Source organism: Phacochoerus africanus, chromosome 15, assembly GCF_016906955.1.
Source record: "Phacochoerus africanus isolate WHEZ1 chromosome 15, ROS_Pafr_v1, whole genome shotgun sequence".
In the NCBI taxonomy this organism is placed as follows: Eukaryota; Metazoa; Chordata; class Mammalia; order Artiodactyla; family Suidae; genus Phacochoerus; species Phacochoerus africanus.
Window position 1 is genome coordinate 9,361,739 of NC_062558.1, and position 22,380 is coordinate 9,384,118.

Consider the following 22,380-nt stretch of genomic DNA (forward strand, 5'->3'; position numbering starts at 1 on the left):
AGCAGACAGATATCCTTGCCTTGTTCCAGTATTAGGGAAGTGCATTTAATATTTGATGATTCAGTATGATATTTGCTATAGGTGCATCATGTATGCTTTTTATCCGATTGAAGATATTTGTAATTTGCTGACACTTTGTATCATCAGTGGATATCAGATTTTACCAAATGCCTTTTCCATGTCTATAGAGATGATCATATATTTTTTTCTCTTTTTTCATCTTAGTGTAGTAGATTACATTGACTTTTGAATGGTTCTGGAGCTATTTAGAGGTGTGCTTAGTTTCCACCTATCTTGGAATTTTCTAAATGTTTTTCTAGTATTGTGTTTAAACTTAATTCCAGTTTGGGTCAAGAACATGCTTTGTATGATTTGCATCCTTTTCAGTTAATGGGACTTGTGCTGTTGCCTGAACTGTAACATTTTTGAGTCTTTTTCTATTGATTGATTTTTCTCCTAACTAGAGGTGCTTGTTTTCCTCCTTCCTTTGCATGCCTGATGATGGTCTTGAACACCAGGTCAGACCCTGTAAATTTCATCATGTTGGAAGTTTGAGTCTTGTTCCGAGATGGCGTTGAGCTACGAGGAAACTTTCCTTCTTTCCAGGTTTGCATTTCATCTTTATTAGGAAGGGCCAGCATGGCCTGTAGTCCAGGGTCAGTTTGGTTGCGTTATCAAGGCAATTCAAGCCAATAGTCAGGTACTGCAAGGTTTCTTGACTCTGGTTGTAGATAATTTGACTGTTCCCAGCCCTGTGTGAGGCTTGGGAGGTGTTCCTCCTGTGCTTTCGCAGTGACTCTTTTCCTTGCCCTCGGGAATTTTCTTCACACACCAGTGCTGATCAGTAATCAGCCTGAGCTCGTAGGAAAACTTCTGCAGCCCTCCTCGCTCTCATTCTCTGCCCAGCGCGTTCTAGCCACCTTGACTTCCCTGACTCCATAACTTTCTTCCCTCATCTCAGGGTGACTACTGGGCTCTGTTTGAGATTTTCCTCCCTGCAATTTTGCCTGGAAATGTAATTGCAGATCTACTTCATCTTTCTCTCCTCTCTCAGGCATCACTTTCCTGCATCACATGCTGTTCAGTGTCTGGAAACCATAGGGTCATATGTTTGTCCATGTTTTGGATGTTTGCATGACAGGGTGATTCATATGATCCCTGATGTGTTTTCTGGTCTGCTTTGGCCACATTTTGGTTGAAATGAACATGACTTTTGTTTTTGTTTGTTTGTTTGTTTTAATGGCAGCACCTGCAGCACATGGAGGTTCCTGGGCCAGGGGTTGAACCTGAGCTATGCTGCAGCTGTGGCAACACTGGATCCTTTTAAGCCACTGTGCCGAACCCGGAATCAAACCCATGCCTCCAGAGCAGCCCAAGCCACTGCAGTCGGATTCTTAACCCACTGTGGCATGGCAGCAACTCCTCAAACATGTATTTTTTAGGGGAGAAAAATACTCCAAATTCATACTGAACTTTCAATTCAAAGAGGTTAGCCCAGAGTTATGTATCTCTTTGATCTCCTACTTGTCTTTTTCCGTTGGGCTGAAAAAAACGTGCTCCCAAATACCTTACGGTAGTTAGTAATTTTTATGATTCTTCTTATTTTATTTTTGCAATAACCCTAAGAGGTGGGCAGAATTTATACATGTCACTTTCTTAATGAGTGGAACCCAAAAGACTGAGTGACTTGCCCGAGAGTGCAGAATGGTAGGGTTTTTTTTTGGCCACACTGTGGAAAGTACCCTCAATAGCCGGCCTGTGATATGATGTCATCTTGGTCTGTCCTGCACTCGGCTGCCAACTCTTCATTTAGGAAACAAAAGTTTCTCGGGTCTCTCGGTGTCTCTCTTGCTTTTCTCATGACCCCCTCCCTCCTGGCTGCATGTACACACATTCTGTCTTCTCAGGGTGCTGTCAGTAGGCTGTGATTCCGCTGTATGTGATACAGGAGATGCTGGGCTTTGGATCTAAGGCCTTCCTGCATGTGACCCATGGGGTGAGGGACACCAGCTGAGCTTGTCCTGGGACAGGACCTGCCCAGACCTAAGCCCAGGTCCAAAGCCGCTGCTGTTGTATTTGCATCTTTAGGTTGGTGATTTCAAATCAGTGGGTTTTCCAGCCTGATTGGGGATCATTCCTTTTCTCAGTGAACTGTGTTCTGTCTCAAATTCACATACACATGGAGAAAACAGTCACTCACGTATTTGACTATCACTGCAAAGTGCTTGTTGTAGATTTCGCCATCATCCGTGGCCTTTATCTCTAGATTCTCTATTCCTCAGCTGTGATTTCTGTCCATAAGGTAGATGTCAAACCCAGTCTTAGATCTGGCCATTTTAATCTTAGATCTGTCTAGTTTTTATTTAATACAAACATATACCGGAGTTCCCGTCGTGGCGCAGTGGTTAACGAATCCGACTAGGAACCATGAGGTTGCGGGTTCGGTCCCTGCCCTTGCTCAGTGGGTTAACGATCTGGCGTTGCCGTGAGCTGTGGTGTAGGTTGCAGACGCGGCTCGGATCCCGTGTTGCCGTGGCTGTGGTGGAGGTCGGCGGCTGAAGCTCCGATTCGACCCCTAGCCTGGGAACCTCCATATGCCGCGGGAGCGGCCCAAAGAAATAGCAAAAAGACAAAAAACAAACAAAAAACACAAACATATACCAACAAGAACCTGATTCTAATACCTTGTTTGCAAAGGGAAAGGTGTTTTGGGCTTGTTAGTAAGTTACTTTCTTAACCTCAACATTGAAACCCTGCCTTGGGTACTCACTGATTTTTCTTTTTTCTCTTTGACTTTTCTTTAACAAGAAAGAGATCAGGTGAAAAGCACAGAAGCTGATAGAACTATAAGCATGATAATGTTAGAATATGTACCTTCAGTGTTATATGCAGATTGGGCGTACAATAAGTGAGTCCATGGTGGAGACGTTATCGAAATTCTAAGTAACTCCCTGGATCCTCAGTTGAATCACTGCAGTAATGCTTGGAAGGGGCGGCAAGAAATGGTTAAAATACTGAATTACTTCCTAATTATTGTGCTGCTTCAGAGGGAGCTCTGTACTTAGCTGCCTGCAAAAAATTGGGTTTGTTGTCCTTAAGGGCGCCGGCCCTTCATTGTCCCACACCTTTGCCTTGGAAAGACTGTTGAGGCCAGCTTGTTCTGTTACCTCTACAGTCCTTCTTGATTCCCAGCTTTGCTTTGCTTTTCTCTTCCCTCCTTCCCTCCTTCTCTCCTTCCTTCATCCCTCCTTCTTCCCCTCCCTCCCTTCCCTTCCTTTCTCTCCTTTCTCTCTTTCTCTTTCTTTCCATCTTTCTTTTTTGGCCTCTCCACAAAAATGTGGACGTTCCCAGGCCAGGGATCTGATCCAGCTACAGTTGAGACCTACATGGCAGCTGCGGCAACGTAGGATCCTTTAACCCACTGTGCCAGGCCAGGGATCAAACCTGCGTCCTGGTGCTGCAGAGACGCCGTCCATCCAGTTGCGGCGCCCCAGTGGGAACTGATTCCCAGTTTTCATTGAGTGACTTCTCCTGTCCTGTTGGTGCGGTGGTCGTGTCCATCTCTGAGGATGTGACTGCCAGCCTGCTCAAGGTGGGATGCCAGATAGGGCAAGAAGGGGGAGAGGGAGAAAGGGAAAGTCACTGCCATTCACGCTGTGTCTACCCGGGCTTGTCATCATCCTGGGGGCTCTGCTGCAGTCTCTTCTTGGGAAGAATATACTGTTGCCTTTGTTTTATACATAGGGAAGCTGTGGTTTCGGAAAAGCTCCTCGTGTTCGTGGGACATACACTTTCTGTTCCGCATTTCAAATTGCCTTGTTTTAGCTTTCCTCCTTTACATTTTTCATGTAAATTTAATTTCATATTAATTTCAATGAGATGGCTTGGAGGTAATCATTTGTACTAGCAAGGAAATAAATAAACCGTAGATGAGTTTATATCTGTGAAATATCTCTCTCATTAATGATATATTTATCTGCAGTTCCCATTGTGGTGCAGTGGGTTAAGAATCTGATGGCAGCAGCTTAGGTCACTGCAGATGTGCAGGTTTGATCCCCAGCCTGGTGCAGTGGGTTAAAGGATCTGGTGTTGCTGCAGCATAGATCGCAGCCGAGGCTCAGATTCAGTTCTTGGCCTGGGAACTTCCATATGCTGCAGGTGCAGCCATTAAAAAAAAAAAAAAAAAAAAAGATGGAGTTCCCGTCATAGCTCAGTGGTTAAGGAATCAGATTAGCATCTATGGGGATGTGGATTCAATCCTTGGCCTTGCTCAGTGGGTGAAAGGATCCGGCGTTGCGGTGCCCTGTGGTGTAGGTTGCAGACGAGGCTCATATCCCACCGTTGCTGTGGCTGTGGTATAAGCCGGCAGCTACAGCTCCAATTGGACCCCTAGCCTGGGAACCTCCGTATGCCACGGGAGCGGCGCAAGAAATAGCAAAAAGACACGGAGTTCCTGTCGTGGTGCAGTGGTTAACGAATCCGACTAGGAACCATGAGGTTGCGGGTTCGATCCCTGCCCTTGCTCAGTGGGTTGACGATCCAGCGTTCAGACGCGGCTCGGATCCCGCGTTGCTGTGGCTCTGGCGTAGGCCGGTGGCTACAGCTCCGATTGGACCCCTGGCCTGGGAATCTCCATATGCCACGGGACGGCCCAAGAAATAGCAAAAGAAAAAAAAAAGAAAAAAAAAGATGCATTTATCTGTTCTGGCTACAAACAGATATTATCCTCAAAATAGAGATTTCTAAAGAATAACCAATTAACTGGTCATTAAATTTCCTAACCAGTCATTAAAGTCTCCTAAAGGTTCTAGGAAATGAAGTTAAGAATCCTGTCCGAGCCCGCTCCTGTGGAGTACTGTTGGTGACAGGTAAACACTGATGTCCTTATCTGATAGTCCCTGATCTGGGTGACTAGTTTGGAGCTTAATTGGAATGATCAGCAGAAAAACATACGTATTTTTTGTTTTTGCTCCTGGGCTCATACTACCTGTTGAATGTGATTCTCTGATCCTTATAGTAGACTAGAGTTAGCGAGCCAAAAAAAAAAAAAGCCCAGTTAGCCTTCTCGAATGTTATTGCTTTAACCCCCAGGGTCAAAGATGAGATGTGCTCTTTTTTTTTTTTTGGCTGCACTCACAGCATGCAGAAGTTCCTGGGCCAAGCTCTAGCAGTGGTCACACTGGATCCTTAACCCATTGAGCTACCAGGGAACTCTTGAGAGGTGCTTTTTTTTTTTTTTTTTTCCTTCTTTTTAGGGCTCCACCAGTGGTATATGGAGGTTCCCAGGCTAGGGGTCCAATTGGAGCTGTAGCTGCCAGCCTACACCACAGCCACGCCAGATCTGAGCTGTGTCTGTGACCTACACCACAGCTTATGGCAACACCTGATCCTTAACCCACTGAGCGAGGCCAGGGATCGAACCTGCATCCTCATGGATGCTAGTCAGATTCATTTCCACTGAGCCACGACGGGCACGCCCCTGAGAGGTGCCTTTTTAGTTTTCATAGTTCTAATGGCTGAAAGTAGGCAGGTAAAGATCATAATGAAGAAGATAACTTTGATCCTCTTGTTAATATTCTGAGTAGCAGACAGCACGAAATGGGACCCTGTTCTGTGTTTGCTGGACTTTTTTCCCTTGTAGACGCTACCAGATGCTTAATAGAAAATGTCATGTTTTAGTTTTTCTTCAGGGGGTTGTAATTTGAGGATTCCCGAAAGAGCCTAATTTATTAGAAAGATTAAATACTAGTAACCCTTCGACTTTTCCTCATCAAAACGGATCCTCACATGGGGCCTGTCTGTCCTGTTGGTTTCTTGTTGCATGATCTTAAGACTTCCAATTCCTTCTCTTTACTCCTCTCTCATATAAGTCTGGTTTAAAAGAAAAGGCCGGGCCAAAACAAAGATTTGGTAAGATGCAAACTATTTTGCATTTGTAGACATACTGTCTTGTCTAGTTGGCTCGGCAAAATTACACTTTCAGGATATAAACAGTAAGCTGCTTGGGGCAGAGTTCCAGCAGCTTGTCATCCCCAGCCTTGCTCATAGCGGCCAGCAAGGCAGTTCATACACAGTGACTCCCTGCTCTTCCTCAGACAAAACAAGAGATTGCTGTGGTGCCTGCTGGTTCACAACAGCACAGCTTGTTTTCTTGCCTTTTATCATCATTTGATGACTCAGAGGCTGTTGGAGCCACAGGGCCCCTTAGAATCAGTTGGTCTGATGCCTAGTTTACAGATGGGAAACTGAGGCCCAGACTACCTCCCCAAGGTCATACACCTGGAAGTGGTAGAATTGAGTTTGTTTTGTTTAACCCAAAGGCTTTCCTTTATTTCTCCTTTCTCTGCCTTTCTCTGTTACAGCTATTCACATTCCATGGAGAAAACATCTACTGAGTGCGTCAGTTGTATGCCTTTTCTTGAAATAGCACCAGGAGTTCCCTGGTGGCCTAGTGGTTAAGGATTCAGTGTTGTCACTGCCGTGGCTGGGGTTTGACCCCTGGTCCGGGGCACTTGGATATACCATAGGTGTAGCCAAAATAAAAAGAAATAGCACCAGAGGAGCAGACAGAATGATCACCAGTCACCGTTTTGTATGATACAGCTTTTGGGGGATGTTTAGTTTTCATAGTTCTAATGGCTGAAAGGCAGATAAAGATCAAAATGAAAAAGTTGACTTTGATCCTCTTGTTAATATTCCGAATAGCAGACAGCACAAAATGGGACCCCATTCTGTGTTTGCTGGAGCTTTTTCCCTTGTAGATGTTACCAGATGCTTCATAGAAAATGTCGTGTTTTAGTTTTCCTTCAGGGGGTTGTAAGGAGAGCATTCTAGGGCAGACAACATACTGAGACTCTCTCAGGCCCATCACTTGCTTCTAGGCTATCCCAGGGTGTACCTTGGCCATCGTGGACCAGCCTGGTCAAATGGGATGAGTGTGTCCCCCCAGGACCACATTAGCAACAGCTTTGCTGCTCGTAAAGCTGGGTTCTGCCGGGCAAGGTGCTTACCCTTCTGAGTCTGACTTTCCTCATTAAATAATGTGGTTATTGGTACCCACTTGATACAGTTATTGTCTTTCATATGGAAATGAAACCATAAACCACAGTGGAGATGAAGTGTTTTCAGCAGGGGGGCGGGAAAGCATGGGTCTCAAGTGTGAGGGTGGCATGAGTAGAAGATGTTGTAAGTGATTCGAAATCTTCTTGCAACTTCTGCCCAGAGGCATGAAAGAGATAGTACACATGGCCCCAGTGGGTGACTTGTCACTCCAGTGAAAGGCGTTGCTGAGGGATATGTTTCCCTTGGAACTCTCTTTGAAGGCTTGGGCTGGAAAGGCAGATTCTCGTGCATAATAAGCAAGAAGAGGCTGAAAGAGTGACATGATATCATTTTCTTTTTTTTTTCCTTTTAAAACTTTTGAAAATTTCTAAATGAATGAATTAATTTTTACTTTTGTTTGTTTGCTTTTCAGGGCCGCACGTGTGGCATATGGAAGTTCCCAGGTTAGGGGTCGAATCCGAGCTGCAGTTGCTGGCCTACACCACAGCCACAGCCACGCCAGATCTGAGCCACATCTGTGACCTGCACCACAGCTCACAGCAATGTTGGATCTCTGACCCACTGAGCAAGGCCAGGGGTTAAACCTGTGTCCTCATGGATACTAGTCAGGCCACAGCGGGAACTCCAGTATCCTTTTCTTGAGTGGTGGGAATCCACAGCTGCTGCATTGGAGGGAAGCAGATGGACCTTGGAGTTTGGGGTAGAAGTGGTGAATCAATGAGCTGAGTGGCAGGTTTTATAAAAGTCACTTTGGTGCCAGAAGCACCTTCTTGGGGCCTCCCCCAGGGCCTCAGAATGTGAAAGACACCAAGTGATGTGTGACCAGGTCCCCACAGAAGGGAAACTGAGGGGTTTCCCTTCTGATGGGTGGCAAACATTAACACAGGGTTATCTGGGATGAAAGACCCAAACTGTAGTGCAAAGAAAAGTTTGGGGATGGCAGAGAAAAAGGAGATCCTAGGGGGAGGGGGAGTTGATAGTCATTTGAATTGCATTGTGAGTGTGAGCCTTGCAGTGGGAGGGAGAAAAAGATAAGCAAAGGTAAACCATGAATTGTGTGCAGAATCTAGGGAGGAATATGAGTCTTGCCTGGGACAGAGGGTGGCATTTGGCAGATGATGGAAGCACAGGTGGATAATGTAGGGAGTGCTTCGATTGTCAGGCTTAGGAATTTAGGATTTAAGGAAACAGTCTTTGGTGTGAGTGTGTATGCGTGCGTGTGTGTGTGTGTGTGTGTGTGTACGTACACAGCAGTTCTTGGAGGTTGTGCTTGGAGGCACCAGGACCAGGTGCTGTCTTTGAGAGCTTCTGTTTACTTTCCTGGTGACTCAGAACAAGGAAGAGGTGAAGCTTGGTTGTTACACAACACACTGTGACACGGCACACTCACTACTTCCTGCTTCCATCTGCCAAGCCGGGCTGGTGGGGCCGGGGGAAGGATCCAGTTCAGTCGAAGGGAGGGAGGGAGGGAAAGGGGCGGGGCGGAAATCAGGGGTGTGAGATGTCTATTTTTTACAGAAAACCTGCAGTGTGCTTTGTGGGGAAAACACTGGCATTAACTAGCTGTGGGACGGAGGATATGAACTTCATTGGAATTGGAGCTGAGGCCTCATGGCCCACAAAGAAGTCTGGGAACCAGGAGCTCATTCCTACTGAATTCTGTGCACTTTTCTCTGAACCCACTTCATTCGCCAGCCCGTGGTCTGAATTCAGAATGCGGTCCACAAGCTTGGGAGTAAATTAGGTGCACCTTAATCTGGCCAGGCTTCTGTGCCAAGACAGAATACATATTTGGGTGATTCTCTTCAAAAAGGGAGGCCACCTGAGACAGGTGTGGAGCGACACATGCTCCTTCCTTCCTTACATGCGGAGATTAGCTGATATAAGGCACAGCCTACAGTCACGCTGACAATTTAGGTGCCTTGCAGGCTTAGGAAAGAGCAGTAGCTTCCCACGATTGGCAAAGGCAGGGGTACTGTTCTTTCATGACCCTTGTGGGGTCTGGCAGATGGATTGATGAACTGAGTGACCAGCCTTCTGAGTTGATCAGAGCTGTGGAGATCGGGAACATTGTGGGTTCTTTGGATCATCAGGTAAAGGGCTAGAACGGAAGGACTGCAGATCAGTCATCATGAGGGAGGGCAAGAAATAAGTCTCTACTTAAAAACAACCCCCCCCCCCAAGCTTCCTTAAAGTCTAATTTACATACAGAAAATCCACCCATTTTAAGCATATAGGTCAATGGTTTTTTAGTAAACGTGCAAAGTTATGGGACCACTATCAAATCCGATTTTAGGATGTATCCATCTCTCTGTAAAGCTCCCTAGTGCCTGTTGTGCTCAGTTACCATTTCCACCCCCGACCCCGGGAACCAAGCATTTGCTGTATGTTGTACGTACATCTCTGATAGACTTGCCTCTTCTGGACATTACCAGTAACCAGAAGTTGAACATAGTGTTTTATGCATATGATTCCATTTCACATAACATCTTCGAAGTTCATCCACATTGTAGCATGTGTTTGTATTTCATTCCTTTTTATTGCTGAGTAATATTCCACTGTAGGAACAGACCGTATTTACTTCTCCATTCATTCTTCAGTTGATGGCTTGTTTCCAGTTTGTAGCTGTTGTGATGAGTGCTGCCATGTTGGTTTCTTCGGGGTGTCATAACAAATTACCACAAACTTGGTGGCTCAAAACAACAGAATTTTATTCTTTCATGGTTCTGAAGACGAGGTGTCTAAAATCAAGGTATTGACGGGCGAGGCTCCTTCTGGAGCCTCCAGGGGCGGTTCCTTTCCTTGCCTGTTCTCGCTCCTCGTGGTTGTGGCAATCCTTGACTTGAGGTCATATTGTGTCAACTTCCGCCTCTCTCCTCATGTTGCCTCCTCTTCTGTAAGTCTCTCAAAACTTCTGTCTCTTATCCAGATGTGTGGAATCATGTTTAGGGCACATCGTAAATATTTAGAATAACCTCCTCTCAATATCCTTAACTTACATTTTTTGCCACATAAAGAAACATTCACAAGTTCTAGATGTTTGCCATGGGTATCTTTGGGGGGCTCCTTTTCTGCCCACCATAGAAGCTATGAATATTCAAGTAGAATTTTTCTGCAGGCCTGTTTGCATTTCTTTTGGCTACTTAACTAGGCATGAACTTGCTGGGCTGTATGTAAATTTATCATGATCTTTTTAAAAACTGCCAAACAGAGTTCCTGTTGTTGCTCAGCAGGTTAAGAACACAACATATTGTCTGTGTGGATGTGGGTTTGATCCCTGGCCTCGCTCAGTGGGTTAAGGATCTGGTGTTGCAAGCTGCAGCATAGGTCACAGATGCGGCTCGGATCTGGCATTGTGGTAGCTGTGGTATAGGTCTCCTGCTGTAGCTCATATTTGACCCCTAGCCAGGGAACTTCCATATGCTGCAGGTATGGCCCTAAAAAAAAAAAAAAAAAAAAAAAAAAAAACGGAAGAAAGAAAGAAAAAAGAAACTGTCAAATTGTTTTCCGAAGAGGCTGTATTATTGTCTATTCCTACTAGCAATGTATGATTCTAGTTTCTCCACATTCTTGCCAGATTTGCCTTTTAAAAACATTAGCCAGGAGTTCCTGTCCTGTCCTGTACTAGTAACAAACCTTACTAGTACCCATGAGGTCTCGGATTCGATCCCCGGCTCCACTCAGTGGGTCGGGGATTCAGCGTTGCCGTGAGCTATGGTGTAGGTTGCAGATGTGGCTCAGATCCTGTGTTTGCTGTGGTTGTGGCTTAGGCTTGCAGCTGAAGCTCCGATTTGACCCCCTAGCCTGGGAACTTACATATGCCATGGGTGTGGCCCTTAAAAAAAAAAAGCTATCCATTCTACTGAGTGTGAAGTTGTATCGTCGTGTGGTTTTAATTTGCATTTCCCTGATGACTAATGGTGTTGGAATCTATTCTTTTGCTGATTAGTCATCATATGTTATTCTTGGTGAAATGTCTCCTCAGAGCTCTTCCTCATCTTAAAAATTGGATTGCCATCTTCCTTTGAAGTTATTAAGAGTTAGCTTACTGCTTTGCACAGTCTGACCCAGTTCTTACCAGTCTTAAGGACTGTGGTGACGGAGGTTGCCCTGATGAGGCAGCACTGGGCAGCCCATTTCCCCAGTGTGCCTAGACTGGGGACCCCCGTATTGCACCCTGTGTTAGTTTACCCTGGGGGGTGGATGGGACTCGCAGGTGGCCCCATGGCTGCCAATTACTGTGTCAGGGAAGCTGAGAGATGTTCACATTATGCCCTAGAGATCGTGAGCTCGGTGGTGTAGGCTGCCTGTGGTCTGATCAGCAAAGGGACTGACCAACAGAACCCCACAGTATATTCTCACTGGAGCCTGGTTTTTTTCTTTTTTTCTTTTTCTTTTTTTTGTCTTTTTTGTTGTTGTTGTTGTTGTTGTTGCTATTTCTTGGGCCGCTCCCGAGGCATATGGAGGTTCCCAGGCTAGGGGTCCAATCGGAGCTGTAGCCACCGGCCTACGCCAGAGCCACAGAAACGCGGGATCCCAGCCGCGTCTGCAACCTACACCACAGCTCACGGCAACGCCAGATCGTTAACCCACTGAGCAAGGGCAGGGACCGAACCCACAACCTCATGGTTCCTAGTCGGATTCGTTAACCACTGCGCCATGACGGGAACTCCTGGTTTTTTCCTTTCATAACTCTTATCACCATTTTAACTAAGGAGTTATTTATTTATTATCCCTCTTCCTGTCCTAAACTATGAAAAATCCTTGGTACAGGGACCACATCTGTGTGCCTCAACACTCTGTTGCTGGTCTTTAATACAATACATGATGCATAGTGGGCAGCCAGCCAGTATTTGTTGAATGGAGGAATGACTGGGTTGGGTTTTTTTTGTTTGTTTTTTTGTTTTTGTCTTTTTAGGGCCGCACCCACGGCATATGGAGGTTCCCAGGCTAGGGGTTGAATCAGAGCTGTAGCTGCCAGCCTACACCACAACTACAACAACGTGGGATCTGAGCCGTGTCTGCAACCTACACAGCTCACGGCAACGCTGGATCCTTAACCCACTGAGCGAGGCCAGGGATCTAACCTGTGTCCTCATGGATGCTAGTCAGATTCATTAACCGCTGAGCCACCACAGAAACTCCGAGGAATGACTGTAAAATACCAGGAATGGGGGTCTGGGAGGATGCTCTCTGCGTTACAGTGGGCGATTCACATGAAATGACTGAAGAGAGGGTTATCTCTTGAAGAAATGATTGCCTCACTGCTGAACGTGCTCTTTGGTGACTTGTCTTTTAACTGCCACTGATGGCTATCCTTTCCCTCTTTGATTTCTCATTCCAGCGATCTATAACTACAACGCCTCTCAAGATGTGGAGCTGTCCTTGCAGATCGGAGACACGGTTCACATCCTGGAGATGTATGAGGGTGAGTCGGGATGACCTTCTGTCAGCCAGGGGGCCAGGCAAAAGCCGTGGAGGCTCCTTATTAATAAGGCACTTAGAGCAAACATCAACATGCTTTCCTTCCTGAAGTGGTGCTGGTAAAAATCCAGGAAGAGCTTAGGTTGTATAGTTTTGTACCGAGGGTCATTTCCAAAAGCCAGCTGAGTGCATGAATGCAGACATGCCCCGACACCACAATCAAAGAGTGTGACTCTGGGGAGCCCCAATAACTGGCTGCAGAAGGGAGACTTGTGGGCCTCTGGGCTGGCAGGAGCTCGAAGGAAACACCGCAGATTAAGTGGCTCTTTCTACTCAGCCCTAAATGTTGCCAGGCTGCGGGGAAAGAGGAGAGAGACTTACTGGTGTGGCTGAGATTCCTGCAGAGAATTAGGTCAGGGCGGCTGTAGGTCCAGAAAGCCTCCTAGTGTATTTCCTGCAACTCAGTCAAGCTTGGGGGGTGGTTCCAGCTGCCCTGTAAGTGGGCTGTAGGGCAGTCCCCCGGACTCTCAGGTCATCTGAAAAATGCAGGTCAGATCTGCAGCCACCCCACCCCAACTCAAACTCTTTGAATCCTCGGGGAACTCCTCCATGTACCCACATTTCTAGTCCAAAGGCCCAGAGTGTAACACATGTGTATCGAGGCCACTGACATTGAGGATCAAAGCAAAGAACATTGAGCATCCATGTATTCTTTTGGAAGATGGGGGCAAGAGTGAGGTGGGAAGCTGGCCAGACTTTTCTCATAGGTTGAGGCTTGTTAGGACAGGAACTCTGGATTTGCAGGGTCTCCCCGCCTCCTCCCCAGTGTAAATGGTTGTGGTGATGGCATGGCAAGAATCCAGTGCCGCTTCCGAGGACAAGACACAAAGACACAGGATGGGGGAGAGGAGACACTAGGTCAGGAGGAAAGGAAGTAGGGCCTGGCCATAGGAAGAGCACAGTTCCCCTGATTATGCTTGGTAGAGGTGAGGCAGATGTCAGAATCACAGAGGCCCAGTGAGAGGAGGGTTTGACTTAGAATGGCTCCCAGAAACGACACCAGCCCCTCACTCTGAGGATGAGCATGACACACTCTAGAAAGGAGGCTTTTCACAGCAGTTCTTTTTCTGTAGATCCAGTAAGCAGCATTTGTACTTACAAGCTTTGCTGTTAGCCAGCTCAAATTGCCCCCTTAATTAATCTAACTTGCTATGTCTTTGTCTGATGATAACAACAGCATGGAGTTCCTGTTGTAGCTCAGTGGGTAAAGAACTGGACACAGTGTCTGTGAGGATGTGGGTTCAGTCCCTGGCCTCACTCAGTGGGTCAAGCGTCCTGCGTTGCTGCAAGCTGTGGTGTAGGTTGCGATGAATTTCGGATTTGGTGTTGCCATGGGCTGTGGTGTAGGCCTGCATAGGGGTCTGATTCGGCTCCTAGCCTGAGAATGTCTATATGCTGCAGGTACAGCTGTAAAAAGGAAAATAATAATAACAACAAACACTTTGGTAGCACTCTCTCTGTGCCAGGCAGTGTTCTGGGCACTTTGAAAATACTAATTTATTCTCTTTAGCGCTACCACGATCTCTGTTTAACAGAAGGGGGAACTGAGGCATAGAAAGGTTTAGTAACTCAAAAGTTTAGCAGTTCATCTGCCAATTGCCCAGGAGGCTCTGCTGTACTGCTGACTCCCTTTTGTTCTAGGCAGAGGGCTGGCAGTTTGCTTTCTCTTTCTCTCTTTCAACATACTTCAAAGTGCAGTCATGCAGCTTCTAGGGGCAGGGGGAAGAGGGGGAGGGCTGCGTGGTTTCTCCCCAGTCTGTTCTTTCTCTCGTTTTTATCCTCCTGTCAGGTCCAGCCAAACATTGATTCCATGGTGTCCCTAAGTCACCAAGACACTAGAGACAATCTCCTTACCTTTTTGAGCTTCTTTGCTTATTGAAGCCATAGTCTCTTCAAGCCTTACTAGATCATACTGTTTCATCAGTGCCAGATTAATCCACTCTATCTTCTTTATGGACACACGTTTTTCCACTGTACACATAAAAGGCACATGTTTAGTTTCCAAGGGCTTGAAAAGAATGTATAGTTTACCCTTATTAGGTGCAAAGTTTTATTGTTGACAATTAGATTCTGATTTTTGTCATTTTTTTTTTCAAATTTGCTATATGCTAACCTTTTTTCTGTTACTGAGAGAACTGTCCACCATGATTGCAGTTTGTGTCAGTTTACAGTAGTGTCAGTTTTTTTTGCTTTCTGTATTCTTAGACCTGTTTTTAGGTGCATACAGTTTAAAATTGTTACATTAGACAATTCCAGCTTTTAATTCCTGTTTGTAGAACTTTTTGTCATTGTCTTCGTCTGCAGTAATGCTTTTTTCCCTGGTCTCTTTTGGCTGAAATCACGGCCAATTCACTGGCAGTGCCAGGGCTCCAGTTTTTGTCCTCCTGGCTCCTCAAGGCATCAGAAATGCTGCTCAGCCACTTGGGAATCTTAATTCAGTAGATGCCCCAGGAGGAAAGCAGGCCCCAATGCTGGACTTAACTTTCTGAGTTTGGTCTTTTTCAGATCTAGACCTGATAGTTCTTCACTTCCCATGTTAGCTCGGAGTGAGTGAGTGAGAGAGAGAGAGAGAGAGAGAGAGAGAGAGAGAGAGAGAGAGAGAGAGAGTGTGTGTGTGTGTGTGTGTGTGTGTGTGTGTGTGTGTGTGTGTGTGTGTGTGTTTGCGTGCGCACGTGTGTTGTATCGCCATGCTTTTCCAATTTACCTGCAGAGTATGAGAGGGAGAGCAGAGAGTTGATTGGAAATCAAGTAGATGATACCTTTTACATACATTTTCAAAATTCTTTTTTCATTTTTTTGTGATCCCAATATGTTTCTTGAAATAGTTGAGGCACTTTGTCTTCATAGGATTCATATTAGTGGTCATTTTTAGTGTACCTATTATTTATCCTGTACTGAGCAAGCTCCCAGTTGACCAATGAGTATTCCTAAAAGTGCATTGTTACGGACCAAGCTAAGGGGGTCACTGAGCTTGGCTGAATATAAATATAAACACACAAACACATCCATTTCCTATACTGATTCAGGGCTGGCGGCCATGCACCTAATGTTTTGTAGCATACGCAGTGGTACGCTGACCCAGTTGATGGATGGTCCTAGCAAGAACCGTTCCTTTGTCACTGCTGCCTCTGGACTGTGATGATCCAGGTGCTGTAGGTCTGACGGCAAGAGGCTGATTGTCTTCTTAATTGTTTCCATAACACACTTGGAGTGCCAGCCATAGAATTCTTTCCCCTCGGAAAAGGATGTTAGTGCCTGTTCTGTAAAAGAGGATATGTGTCAAGGTGTGAACGGGGAGATTTAGAATATGGGCTTATTCAGCTCATTAACTACATGAGTGGCACGTCAGCTTTATAGAGATTTTTATACCAGCTTAAGTTTTAAAATAGTGTTTATTTTATGGGATTAATTAAATTTTTTTTTTTAAATAGCGAGTGCCTTGCCAGATGCATTGATAGTTTCTATCTGCTAAGTACTTGGAGGATGGGTCCTCAAATTCCAGACAGCCCAGAATGAAGGGAGGGCTGGAGTGCTTTGCAAACATTAAACGTGATAGGAATGCTGAATAAGAGCTTGTGTTCTAGGTCCCCCCACCCCAGTCTCCTCTATCCTTTAAAAATAAATACATCAATAAATAAACAAAATGGAAACACCCACAGGACTGCCCGATGGAATTTAAGGGCGGTGCTGGCAGCGGTTCATGCCTCTGGGCAGTTGTGTCTTTCAGCTTCCTATGGGCACTGACTCCAGCAACCACCCCACCCCACCCCTGCCCCTACAATACCCTGCCTCATCCTTCCTTTGAGATATTTGCAGACCAGACCTCTGTGGGCTTTTCTGGTATGGACAAGTCCACCTTTCTGGAATCCAGACTTGCCCACAAACCCAAGAGACTACAACTTAGGGCTTTCCTCTTGCTTTTTCCTGCCCGGTGGTTGCATGAAGGATTATGGAGGTGGTAGCTTCTTGAAGGCAGGGAGCTTCACCTCACCTGCTCCTCTTTGCCCTGCAGGGCCCATGCCTAGCATAGCTCCCAGGCTGGACCAGGGGCTCAGCAAGTCTGTGCAATGAGTGAAGATAAAGAGGAGACCCAAGCAAGCCTACAGCAGCAAGGCAAGCTGGTGTGGAGAGCAAGGGGGCGTGGGGGTCAACCACCTAAAACCCCAGATAGTACCAGGCACAGCTGCTTTTCTCCTTCCAGGAGACACCAGCCTTTCCCTTCCCCATGCAGACTGCAGAAGAATTTGGTTATCCCATGAGCCTCTTTTTAGAAGTAACAGCTTTGTTGAGATAGATTTCAAATACTATACAGTTGACCCATGTAAACTATAAAATTCCCTGGTTATTTACAAAGTATGCTCTTCACAGAGCTGGGCAACCACCATCACTGTCTACTTTCAGAACATTTTCATGATCCCCCAAAGAAACCCTCTACTCATCAGTGGTTATGAGCTCCCCACCCCTCATCCTGTTCCAGGCAACCACCAGCCTAATTTCTATCCCTACAGGTTTGCCTATTCTAGACATTTCACATAAGTATAATCATACAAAGTGTGGTCCTTTGTGACTGGCTTCTTAATCTTTTGGGGGCTTACCTATGTGATAGCATGTATCAGTATGTCATATCTTTTTATCGCTAAATAATATTCATTGTAGGCATATAGCACATTTTATTTCTCCACTCATCAGTTGGTGGATATTTGGGTTGTTTATACTTCTCAGCTATTAAGAATGATGCTGCCACCATGAACTTCTGTGTCCACGGTTTTGTGTCTATATGTGTTTCCACTTCTCTTGGGTGTATCTCTTGGAGTGGAATTGTTGGATCATGTGGTCTCTTTGTGTTTAGCCTTTGGGGAACTGCCAGACTGGATTGATTGCTTGGGCTTTGGCTTCCAAACAGGCTCCCACGGTCCACGAGAGAATTTCCATCCCTCATTTCTTATCAGAGTTCCTTTCTGTAAGGAACTAAACATCATTAAGTACTAAAAATAAGGGAAGGGAGTGGAATTGACTGAGAATCTATATTCTGCTCATCTTTTATAGACCCCCTTCAAGAATTTTGCCTTTGGAAACTTTTTCAGGGAACAGAAAATCCTCAAGGACCAAAATGAGCATCCTTGCCTCTTTGGCACTGGCCCACCTATGATCACTGTCATGTCTTTGCTGCTTTAACCAGACAAAAGATTTGGCAGTGAGACAGCTGTTCTCCAGCTGAGTGTTCTTTACCACCCCAGAAGCATGGGCATGACTGAAAAAGCACTGATGCTAAGGGGGAGGTTCCAGTTGTGGTTATGTAGTCATTCAGCAGGACTCTCTGAGCAAGTAGTATGCTCTTAAGTACATTTATTTTGCACAAGAGATGTTCTAGGCACTGGGATCAGCTGAGTGACAAAATGGCAAGGTTCCTGCTCTCAAAGAGTTTTCATTCAAGGGAAAGACGAAACAAGCAAACAAAAAAGCATTCTGATGCATGTAAGTGCTGTGGGGAGAAAAAGATGGTGTTACATGGACCACAGGGAGGTGAGGGTGATAAAGAGGGAAAGGAGAAGCCCCACTTGAGATGGGGTGGTTTTGTCCCTGTCTCATCTAGGTTTTCTGTCCCTGGGCAAGGCATCTGAACTCTCTCTGTGTCTTGGTTATTTCATCTAAAACCACATCATTCTTTGCACTGAAAGTGATTAAATCAAAGTGACTTCAAAGGTAAGCTTTTAGCATCTCTGGTGCCATGAAGTTCTCCTCACCTGTGATGAACCAGACAGACTCGCAAGTGGTTTCATGCTCAGGGTCTCTTGTTCCGCTGATGGGTACTGGTTTCCTGCATTTGCTTCCTATCCACTGGTTAACTTGTTTTCAACTCCAATAACCACTCACAAGCTCAAGAGAGGGTGGCCGATGTTAACAAGTGAGTTCTGGGGGTAAGCATAACACACTTAGCCCCTGTTGGAAATAACAAAATGAGAGAATGTCTCAAAGGCATTCCAAGCTCTACAGCGGCAGACACAGTGAAAAGTTTTCTATTATTTCTCTGTAATTTGTAAAGACCCAGAGGAGAGTGCAGACGAATGGATTGGAACCAGAGGAAGTGGGCAGTCCTGAAAAGTTGAAATAAAAAGAAGCAATCTGTGTATTTATAGAAGGTCCCCGGTATACCCATGTTATTCCTTCTGTGTAGGAGGAGACCAGTTTGGAAATGCACTTTAATCAAGTAATCCACTCCCTTGTGATATGCACAGGAATAAAAATAGATTACAACTTGGGCTGTACATGGTTTTGAGTCTCATATTTTTTTAAAACAATGATTTTATTCCATTACAGCTGGTTTATAGTGTTCTATCAATTTTCTACTGTACCGCAAGGCAACCAGTCACACATACATGTGTACATTCTTTTTCTCACATTATCATGCTCCATCTTAAATGACTAGGTATAGTTCCCAGTGTTGAGTCTCATCTTTATAAAGCAGGCTTTTTTGAGTAAGCATAGAGGGTAGAGGGCAGTATTATGATGGATAGGTAAAGTTATCTGACTGAGTGTTAGCTCCATAGCTGACAAAACTTTCTCACATAAAAAAAGAAGAGAGTGCGTTTGAAGATTTTTTTTTTTTCTTCCGAGAAGGTGATGCTTTTTTTTCAATAAGCATCTTTTGGAGATGTGGTATTAAGAGCCCTTCATTGAAAGACATATACCATGTGACATCCTTTATATGTGGAATCTAAATTATGGCACAAGTGAACCTATCTCTAGAACAGAAATAGTCTCAAACAGACGTGAAGAACAGACTTGTGGTTGCCGAGGGGGAGGGAGGGAGTGCGATGGGCTGGGAGTTTGGGGGTAGTAGATACAGACTATTACACATAGAATGGATAAACAAGGTCCTGCTCTGTAGCACAGGGGACTGTATCCAGTCTCCGGTGACAGAATATGATGGAAGGTAATATGAGAAAAAGAATGTATATGTATGACAGTCACTTTGCTGCACAGCAGAAATTGATGCAACATTGTACACCACTATACCTTAATAAAAAATTTAAAAAAACCAGAACCCTCCATTGGACCGTATACTACAGGAAGGTCTATCAAACCCTTTCAGGACGTCTGAGTCGGAACTTGGATTGTCCCCTCCTACTCTCCTGTGCAACAGTGAGTCAACCTGGTAGCATTATGGTCCCTATTTTGTTCCTCTTTTCTTTTCTTTTTCGTCTTTTTGCCATTTCTTGGGCCGCTCCCGCGGCATATGGAGGTTCCCAGGCTAGGGGTCTAATCAGAGCCGTAGCCACCAGCCTACGCCAGAGCCACAGCCACGCAGGATCCGAGCCACGTCTGCAACCTACACCACAGCTCACGGCAACGCCGGACCCTTAATCCACTGAGCAAGGGCAGGGGGATCAAACCCGCAACCTCATGGTTCCTAGCCGAATTCGTTAACGGCTGCGCCATGACGGGAAGTCCTGTTCCTCTTTTCTGTTCACTTCTCTGTGTGGTCAGCCATGCCAGTGACATTAAGACAAGTGAGAGACAAAAATCAAAACTGATTTTTAAAAAATCAGTTAACAGCCTGTGTAGAGGTTTACCGGGTGTAAGCTGAAATAAGGCATCTGATGTACTTGTACCTTCTGTTTACTTTTGTGACCCCATTAATCAAGATAATTGAAAGCTGATTGTCATTCAGAATCCATAGTCTGAACCATGTTTTGGTTGGAAAAACAACTGCTTTTCTCAAAGGTAAATGGCAGTGAGCCCGATAGCCTGGATTTTATGACAAGGATTGCGTGCGAACGTTTTGGCTCTAGCCTTGACAGCAGATTGGGGTCTGTGGCATTTTGGTGAGTGTGCAGGTCACTTCCCACATCTGCTTGACCTTCACCTTTGGGACAGCTGGTCAGCTGCTGCTCCTGGGGACCCATGTTCCTGAGATGTGTTTTTCATTAGTGTGTGTAGCAGCAGGAGTGTGTTTACAAGGAAAACTAATTAAAAAGTAGAGCCGGTGAAAAGTCTCACCTTGGGTTTAAGCTTATCAAAAAGAGCATACCTCCCTCTGGTTTTCCTTTTGAGAAAACATACACGTGTGCCTTTAAAATTCCATCTTTAAAATTTGTGTTATTTGGAGTTGCATTGTGGTGCAGGAAGTTAAAAACTCGACGTTGTGTCTGTGAGGATACACGTCTGATCCCTGGCCTTGCTCAGTGGGTTAAGGCTCTGGTGTTGGTGTAGATGGCAGGTATGGCTCAGATCCTGTGTTGCCGTGGCTGTGGCATAGGCCGGTAACTGCAGCTCTGATTAGACCCCTGTCCTGGGAACTTCCATGTACCATAGGTGTGGCTGTAAAAAGAAAAAAGAAAAAAAATGAAATAATATCGTAAGATGTGTGTTATTTGCCTATAGGTGAGTGTAAGACCTTCTAGGATCAAGGGTCAGAACCCTTTTCTGAATGGAGCCTTCCTTCAGTAACTTTGTCATGAACTGGCACTTGGGCGTTGGCCCATCTGGGCAGCCACCCGTGTGCTGAAGGAGGCAGGCTCAGCCTGAGAGCAAAGATGTCTTAGGGATGCTCTGGAGGAATGTTCTTGTGGACGGGTCTTGGTCTCCAAGGGATCTTGGTAGGATCGAGGGTCAAGAAGGCGGCAATGTAGGGAGCAGACTCCTTCCATCCCACGCACACACCTGCCCACTCACGGCTGTCTTCCCACCTCTGAGTGTTGGCCAGTCACATCATGTGGTGTGTAACTTTTATCAAAAATGCCTTTGGTGTCTCCCCCTCATCGCAAAACATAGCATGTGACACCATCATGGGGCTGGCTAAGACTCAGGGATTAGTGTAAAGAAAAAGGCCTAGAGGAAAGTTCAAAATTGATTGAGAGCCAATAGGAATGAGATACTTCTCTTCTGGCTTATACCTGGAAAGAGATGGTTGAATATATGCTTCTGTTTGCTCATGGTAAGATGAGTAATTTATGACCTTTAAAAGCATGTAAGGAAGCTTGGGCATGGCATTATAAATACTGTCTGCTAGAGTGGCCCATTTATTCAACCTACAGAGGTAAATCATTCAACAGAGTGTCGTAGGAGCAGAAAACACGCTACCTGTAAAACTTAGGTGCCGCAGAGGAGTCTTACAAGCACATGAGAACTTCATTTTTTTTTTCTCGCCTTGCCTCCATGTGTAATTCAGGCTACAAATAGGGATGAACAAGGCAAGCCAGGAAAGATTCTTGTTAAAGATTATTTGACCCTTATATTCCATGTGTCTCGAATGGTTGCCAATCAGACAAGAATATTAAATGTGGGTGCATTGAACTTTGACAATAGAAATAGAAGATTTTAAATTACTGTACCTAGCAATTTAGTCCTTCTTCTTCTTTTTTTTTTGGTCTTTTTAGGGCTGCACCTGCAGCATGTGGAAATTCCCAGGCTAGGGATTGAATCAAAGCTACAGCTGCCAGCCTCCACCACAACCACAGCAATGAGGGATCTTAGTCACATCTGGGACCTACACCACAGCTCATGGCAACACTGGATCCTTAACCTGCTGAGTGAGGCCTGAGATCGAACCTGAGTCCTCATGGATACTAGTCGGGCTCATTACCACTGAGCCACCACGGGAACTCCTAGTCCATCTTCTGAGTGGCAGGAACAGTTACACTAAATCCCACACCTTGAATACCTGTGTAGTTTTCACCCTGCAGAAATAAGACTCTGTATTCTAGCTGGAATTAAAGGGTGTGGGTCTGGGACTTTTTCTTCTTTAATCAGTCTTACTGTCAGATTCATTGCCCACTGAGGGTTTAAGCAGGCCTTAGAGCCACCTATTCGGGTGACCTTTGAGTTCTTTGG

The 22,380-nt window shown here is 45.5% G+C and overlaps 1 protein-coding gene across 1 annotated transcript in view; it reads left to right on the forward strand.

The window, feature by feature from the left end:
* The window catches only part of DOCK5 (dedicator of cytokinesis 5), a 238,865-nt gene that overhangs the window by 51,305 nt on the left and 165,180 nt on the right, over window positions 1–22,380 (forward strand). The window contains exon 2 of the mRNA XM_047762590.1: window positions 12,407–12,490. Coding sequence (XP_047618546.1) covers window positions 12,407–12,490 — 84 coding nt within the window. The remainder of the gene's footprint in view (window positions 1–12,406; window positions 12,491–22,380) is intronic.